Genomic DNA, 8,264 nt, shown 5'->3' with positions numbered 1-8,264 from the left:
GCTAGAGTTGGGTTTGTTTTTATTGAAAAATGAATTTTCCACTAAAGTTGTTTTTAACACCCCGGGGGTGTAATTAGGGGCTTTGCCAACGGCTCATGCTGACTAATAGTTGTAGTATAGTCTAGTTTGCCAGCTTTGCACAAGATATTTCATATTAGGCCCCACAAAGTTAATGTCATGCAAAGCATGCAAGAGGTTTGGCAGAGTTCTCGTGCACGTAGCATAAAGTCCTCCCTTTTCCCCTTCCATATACATACAGCTGCATCAGTTACAATACATGCCTGTTACATGGATGACTGCTGCATTTTAAAGAGACACCACGCTTCTAGGTTTTATTTTTAAAAAATATTTAATTGGTAGAATTTCAGGATTGAGATTGCAGCAACATTTTTGGACAGTTTACATAGTAGTTTAAACGCATTGGACCTTACATTGTAACCCTCCCAGCCATATGACATTTGTTTCAAGAGTTGCTTTTGTACATTTAATAGGAAGTCTTCTGCAAAAAAGACTGCCATTTTTCATACAGCCGTCAGAAACTGATAGTGTGCCAGCAATCACACCACCCGACCATTTAGGAGGGGGCTGTTTTCCCCACTTAAGGAACGTCCAAGGGCATTTTGAATAAAGAGGCGAAGAGATGGACGATCAGGAAACCAGTTCCCTGAGTGTTCTGATCTGAGAGGAGTGTAAGTCTTCAAACGCCTAGAGTTAAGAAAAAGCATATTTGTAGTCCAATGTTTAGTTGGCATAAGCTTATGACATGCAGTTATGTTCCCATAAACTGCTTTTGCAATATTTTTAACATCTCCAAATGTCCATTTTTTGGACACTAGGTAGGAGTTAGTAACCCCCTATGGACCATTTGCCCCCTACCCAGTTAATACTTTCCTGAAGGAAAAGATACCTCACCTGTATGTGTAAGCCACTGTAGCTATAGCCAGAGCAACTATGAGTACACCAACAGTGACAGCAATTCCACTGACTGATGATGCTGCACCTGTAAATAATTATATAATTTACATACCAGTCCCTTCATGTATCTTAATGTAGCTACAAGCAAAATTGGCAGCCATTTAATTAGATTATGCATTTATTAAACCAAAATATATACAATCTAAACCTAAATTAGTTCCAGTGAAGAATGTTCCATTACAGAGCCAACTGTATGGGGCCAAAAGTCTTACAGTATAGCTAGTCCAATAATCAACATAAAATACAAGATCTAGCTCTGGCACAATGACACCATCTTACCTGATACACTGACTTGTGCACTAGCAACAGCTAAGCTGACATCATCGGTCAAGGATACGTTAACACAGTAGACTCCACTATCATTGAAGACTTGGCGAAGAACTAGTTGGCAGTCAGAAGAGGGCTCAACTGGGTTACAGACAGTCTGCTGTGGATTCTCACAGTTTGGGTCAGAAATGATTGTACAAGCTTCTCTTGGTACACTGCAATACATAGTGTATTGTCAAGAAGACCAGCAGGCACAAATTGTTAGAGAATTGTATAAAAAAAAAAAAACATAAGACACCCCACAAAGTTGTAGAATGCTGTGATTTGCACTGCATCTCTGCTCAATTACACCCATACAAGTCTGAGCGCATGCGAGACATCAGATTGCATATAGATTTCATCTAAGTGCAGTTTGATGTATGCCAAGACAGGAAAGTGAGAACCTATTCTCATCTGCTCAGATTCTTGCATGCAAGAGAGTCAGCACAGCAAATGACACCCAACTCAGGCTTGCAGTGTTCATAGCACATCAGTGCTATACACTCATCAGAACTCAGCCTTAGATGAAGTTGAACAACTACATGTTATTTTAGTACTTACCTTCCCTGGCATGTAACCATGAGATCCACAGCATTGTCAAGCCCAGCAGCCACAATTGGCTCCACTTGCACAATCTGTACACTTTCGATACCAGCTGCAGAAGGAGAGAGTGACAGCACATTAGTGGAAGTAGATCAGATCATAGGTCTCAATGAGTATAGCAGTAGAAAGGCTGATTGATCTACTTTTTGGGGGCCAAAAAAGTGGGTCAGTGGTTGGCACTGCAGTATGGGAGGGGTCCCTCAAATTCTCACTTAGTTAAAATCCCATCAAGGACCACATCTGCTAGGAGCTTGTATGGGTTTCCTCTAGGTATCCAGGTTTCCTTAAACTCCAAAGGCATACTAATTAGAAATTAGATTGAGCCTAGTTGGGACAATATGAGTACGGTAATTAATATTTATACAATATAAATCTTGTAGACTAAGCTCGCAGAGGCAGGGACCTCTATCCTCCTGTACCTGTCTGTCTTATATTGTTTATGAATGTACTTGTCCCTATTATGTACACCCCTTTCCCATGTAAAAGGCCATGGAATTGATAGTGGCATTAATACAACACTGCTATTATAGCGCTATAATTAGAAAAGGCAACATTGGGTCCTTGGGATACATTCTCCATACCTTTACCACTGTATCTGCCATTTGGTGGTATAGACTCCTTTTGCTATGATACCATATGAATTCCAACTACATCCTTGTATTTCATTAGATACTTACAAACAATTTGCAGGTCACTAGCAAATGTTCCATATCTATACAGAAGGCACCCAACATTTGGCCCCTCTGGAGCCTGACGCTTGGCAAGCAATAGGACTTCTCCATTAGCTTCTGTGACTTGTGCAACTTCACTGGATGCAGCTAGATCAGTTACTAAATGAGAAAAGCAAGTGAGAAAAATAAAGTTTACAATTCTGGTCAGGTAATTCACCTTATTGTATCCAGTTACATGAGGATATTTGACTTATGGTCAGATCACAAATTCCATTTGTTAAAGTGGAAAGATACAGACATGTCGGTCAGGTACATTGTCATGTAGAGATGTGAGTAATGCATCATTTGTAACTGCACATTAGCTCAGAATATCGCATTACCACCAAGATGGATAAGTTACATTGAGTCATGCATTGTGGTGCCAACATGAGCCTTTATGGTAATACTAAAAGCTCCACACATGCAACTTTACTGTAATACCTTCAGCTGGTGCTTGTGTAGTGAAGCCTTCTCCAGTTGCTACACTCGGTGCAGCACTTTCCACAATGTCCTCAGAAAGTGGTGTTCCAGTTTCTACAACCACTTCTGATGGCACTGCTTCTGCATTACTTGCACCGACTTCCTGGGTAGTTGGCAAGATTTCAGGCAAAGTTTCTGTTCCGGTATCCTCACCATTGATCAAAACCGCTTCTGTTGGCACTTCTTGTGCATTTGGAAGGACTTCCTGGGTAGCTGGCAAAACTTCAGGCAAAGATTCTGTTCCGGTACCCTCACTATCGATCACCACCACTTGTGAAGTTTCAGCTTCAAAAATAGCATTTGGTACAGTTGCTTGATCAGTTCCAGGCTCTACTGATGCAGAGTTTACAGCCACCTCATCATTAATGGAAGTCTCAGTTGGAGACAGACCATCCGCTTCATCAAGTGATAATGTTGAATTAATTGGCACCAATACTGTTGTACCACTGGGAACCACTAAGGGAAAAAATAAAATGCATTGAGTGCTACATATAAAGTTACTCACCTTGGGCTAAATATTAGGAATCAAGTCACACTGATAATTTAAGGAATTTAAATTAGTTTAAGCTCACCCCTCTAAAGTATGGCAAAGATAAACCCAAGTACTTTACAAGATGGCAGCTCTTGACTATTGTAATAAGCAGACAGGACATACCAGTCAGTTGTTCACCATTTGTTGTAGCTGCTCCAGTTGTGGGTTCTGCTGGTTGATTTGTAGTCACGTCCTCTTGTGCCGATGTCACCACAGGAGCAGCACTGCCACATGGAGAGATTGGAATGGCAGCCTGAACAACAACTTTAGCTTTAAATACACCAGGAGAAACAAATGTATGAGTTACGCCTGTGTTCCGAGTTATAAGTGTACCACTCTCATCTCCAAAATCCCAGGAGAAAGATATGTCAGACTCCTTGAGATAGTTGCTCGGGTCATGAACTGTTACAGAGAAGGACACTGCTCTGTTCTGGATGAAGCGCTTGTCCTCCTGGTCCAGATCAAGTACTTGTGATATGGAGACAGAGACCGGTATCTGATCTGTAACATACAAGATAGAGGTTTGTCAAACTGAACCAGGAAAAGTTAGGTTAAGTCTACAAAGTGGTCACATCTGATAACTATCAGCAAGTTACTATAAAGGTACTGCAACTTTGAGGAGAAATAAAGGGGGGGGGGGGGGGGGATCTCAGTAGGTTTTTGCTACCTTATCTTAAAGCAGCATGATTTAGGCAGAGAACCTGCATGCCGTATCACAGAACTGTTGCACCCTGTAACCTGACAATTCTTCAATTTAGCAATGCAGCAGAGCTGAGAAATCTAACCACACCTGGTTCCATGTACAAAGTCTATAAACAGTGAGCTGCTTATATTAGGGGAATGTGTTGGACCAGGCTCATGCTGTTGTAGTGTGAGCTATAGGCTTTGTGCCATCATTGCAAGTAGATAGCACAGAGCTTTGAGATTCACTGACATTAATTTTAACCCCTACAGAATGCTGTCTTCAAATTACATAGCACCTTCTGACAGATTCCCTTTAACAAGTTCTAGTAATTGTTTAAATTATAGTGTATAAAATGTTGCTATAAGCAAAGAAGCCATTTCTTACCAGTGATTGCAAACTGAGAGGATGTACTGCCAATGGGGATGAATTTCTGTCTCCCTCGATAATGGTATACAACAACATCCATTGTGTATGAGCCAAGTGGAACGCCATCTGTCTCCACTGTTAGATTGGAAGAAGGACCATCTACCACCTGCCAGTACTTTCCTAGAGAACAAAACCCTTCACTTACATGCCAACTTTTAACAGCAACAGGAATGTATGTTTTAAAGAAACAAACCCCATGCTTGCCAGACGTAGACAAATTTACTGCGTTTCTTCTCAGCATCACGTGGGAAAGGACGGCCATCTGGAAAGGTACATTTGGAACCTTCTGCAGACTCATCAGCATAGACTGGTTCACCTGCCGACACCCAGGTGCCTGGATAAAAAGATTGAGCACTGCAGTTTCTGCCAAAAACTAATCCAGTAGAGCATTTTTGCTGCACCATGTTAGGTGCCACTTACTATTGTTAGTGCAGTTTTGGCTCCACACAACCTGTCCATTAGGCAATATAGTCTGATTGTGGGGGAAGTTCAGCTGGATGAAGAATGTAGCTTTAGCACCAGTCAATGTTGGGGCATCATTTTGGATAGTAAAGTTCACCTGGCCTCCTGTAATGCAGAGTATTGTAAACATACAAGTATACAAGTGTAATGAGCAGTATGTATACTTTACATAACACTTCTAGAGTAAACGCATTAAGGCAGTGTTATTTCAGGCTTTCCCTGTAGAAGTTTATTAATTTCTTCCCACACCATTTTGCAGCCTTTTGACTTAATGGTAACTGATGCGAGTTCAGCCTTTAGTAAACCATCCTCTTAACCCCCTTTTCAGTTAAATATATGGTGGATGAGTAACAAAATTATATATGATTTGCTGTATGAAAAAAAAAAAAAAAAGTAGGAGGAGTATTTTTATAGAAGAATTGGTTAATTCCTGTCCAAGACCACTCCATATTCTGACCTTTCCAACAGTCTCTCTTCTGGGCTTCACTTCCTCTCCAGACGGGGTACATCTGGCTGTTCCATGACTTGAAGGGCAGACGTTTTTTACTTTGCACCTCTAAAGCATTCTGCTGGATCCTGTTTCGAGACCCTGTAACGAAGGGGGGTGGAGGGGTTTATAGTGCTTAGTAGAGTACTGAACACACTAACATCTTATTTAATATCTGAAAGGAATTCAAGAGTCACATGTGATAGAGGATTAAGCAGTGATATTGGTGCAGAGGTTCCTCTGCCGTATGACCACACATTCTTAAGGAGACTTTTTGGCTTAGAAAGCCCCTTTGTGTCAGCATGTGATGTGGAGTCGTGCTGAGGGGCTCTAGGCAGAGAGGGTCACATGTGGGATTCCAGGGAGGATTGAGTTGCCATGTGACTCTCAGCTGAGGTGTCTAACCTGAGGCTTTAGGAGAGTATGGTTTTTGTCCAGCTAGGAGAGGGCAATAGCTCCTTTCAATAAACTTAAAGTTTACACATTTCTACTACAGGCAAGAGAAAAGATTAAGACCTTTTTCCTGAAACTCCGTGTCCTAATACACCACTGTACAAAAAGGGATCTCTCAGATTGCTGCTATGAAGTTTAGAAAAAAAACAAACAAACCCATATTCTGAACATAGTAAAACTTTGAAGGTAAATATACACTTTATCATTGTCCAGGATTTTAAAATCCAACCTCAAACCATGTCCTGTGTTTGGTATTGCAATAAAATCCAATGAAGTGAGTTGAGCCTCATTCCATGTACAACTCAGTCAGGTGTGGCATTTCATAGATCAGCCATCCCCCCACAGCCCCTTTATTACAACTTGCCATATTTCAGACTTTACAATTAACCAAGCCCATTAAGCAGTGTGCCCAATATAAGGGTGATCCTGCACAAAAGTTGGAAACCCCACTTCACAGGTCCCTATATGCAGCCAAAGAGGTTTTTTTTTTTAGTTTTCACTGCATGTTAAAACATTTTTGGAACAAAATGATTCCCCAGGGCATTAGTTAAGGACAATGAAGTTTTATAAATAAAAATGGCCAGTCTTCATAGAGCCTTTCAGATACACTTTCTGCCATTTGTACACAGCACATTGACAGCCAAAAGTGCATTGACTTTAGGGCAGAGTACCTATAGGACATTGTACTTCTCAGATATAATGGGAATATTGATCTATATCATTACCAGTGGTGACAATGGCTATACTGGTGGGTATTTTACAACCAATCCTTCCTCAGCCATTTTCTGCTGTCATGTTTCTGTAACACAACAGGACCCTGAAGGGTTTAGCTGTAGTGTGAACACAGCCAGAAAAAAAAAAAAAAACCACAAGCTCAGCTCACAAATCTTATTCACCTATAACAGCAACACTTCAGTCCATGTGGACCTTTATCAAGTGAGGAGGTGCACACATTGACTGTAACTTTGCCGTTATGGGTAACAAATTCACTTTACCTATTGAGTGCTGCATCCATTTTTTGCTATATTTGGGAACAGGTCTTTATACCCATTTCATCTCTAGCTGGTGCTGAATCTGGTTTTCCTTTATATACACTAGCAAATAACATGCATCAAGAGCATTGTAAATCTTGTAAACCTTCACTTGAATTATTGGAGTAGTGGTGGGTTTATGCAGTCAATGAAGAGTTACATTGGGTTAAGGAGTCCCCTTTTATTCATGCACATTACATTTATCTGGTAGCAAACACCTTCCTATATAGGTTAAGTCCTTAAAGGTTAGGAGGATGGAAAAATTAAAATCCAGGATATTAAGCCCTGTGAATACTCACTGTTCTGTGCCTCTATCCCAGCACACAGCAACCACAGAACAGACAGCTGCCAGATCACCCTCATCTTTTCTGCTGCCTTGATCCTCCAAGACAGGTCTCCAGCACAATGGAAGAGGGAAAATTGGGAAACTTACTATAAAATACCCAAGCAGTCATTAGCATAATCATACCTCCCCCTATGACTTTACATGGATTAATACATTCCAAGTCATCTCACAAGTCTCCCTGCCCACAGAGTTAACAGACCTCAGGCAAGGTATTTCATGTGATCTCCATCATAAAGCTTATATGAAGGCTAGCTTAAGAATCTGCCCCATTACAAGAACTGCAGCCACAATTTGTCCATTTAGGATTTTAGATGCAGATGAAGTTCAGACTGTGGCCACGTGAAATGCCAAGACCGGAGTGAGAGCTTGGCCATAGTATACAAGACTTCACCCCAGCCACACATACATCTTATAAGACAATTAGAAATAAATATTTACAATAAAATGCTAATCCAGCTGTCGGACAAAAATTTGGAACAAGTTGTCCTTTAGACAGCATCTCAACAAGCACTGGTCAAATGCCACAACCTTATCCACAGCAGACCTACCAAACCAAAAGCTTAGCTCCCACCATTACCTGATCCTCTGCAGACACTCACTTCTTACTGATCCATAAGGATCTACCATGTGATTCCCAGTTATATCCAGGCCCCTTAAGCTCAGCCCTCCTTCACCTGCTCATTTACACCTCATTAACTTGATGGCTAATGAAAGACATTTGCCCTGATTGGAGGTCATGGGATCCTTTGATGCCTCTGAACTGTGACA

General features: G+C 41.1%; 1 protein-coding gene across 1 annotated transcript; it reads right to left on the bottom strand.

Annotated features, from left to right (window-relative positions):
• Positions 1-330: 330 nt before the first annotated feature.
• Positions 331-7,575, bottom strand: PMEL (premelanosome protein). The gene is made up of 12 exons (XM_075336993.1): positions 7,450-7,575; positions 5,637-5,768; positions 5,138-5,284; positions 4,911-5,051; positions 4,676-4,837; positions 3,730-4,107; positions 3,036-3,530; positions 2,562-2,714; positions 1,843-1,936; positions 1,255-1,457; positions 913-1,000; positions 331-705 (listed from the first exon to the last, which is right to left on the bottom strand). The coding sequence occupies exons 1-12, from the start codon at positions 7,511-7,513 to the stop codon at positions 558-560; spliced, it is 2,205 nt and encodes a 734-aa protein (XP_075193108.1). The 5' UTR covers positions 7,514-7,575; the 3' UTR covers positions 331-557.
• Positions 7,576-8,264: the final 689 nt, after the last annotated feature.

This window comes from Anomaloglossus baeobatrachus, chromosome 2, assembly GCF_048569485.1.
Source record: "Anomaloglossus baeobatrachus isolate aAnoBae1 chromosome 2, aAnoBae1.hap1, whole genome shotgun sequence".
In the NCBI taxonomy this organism is placed as follows: Eukaryota; Metazoa; Chordata; class Amphibia; order Anura; family Aromobatidae; genus Anomaloglossus; species Anomaloglossus baeobatrachus.
The sequence above is the reverse complement of the archived record's forward strand: the minus strand, read 5'-3'. Positions and strand labels throughout refer to the sequence as shown.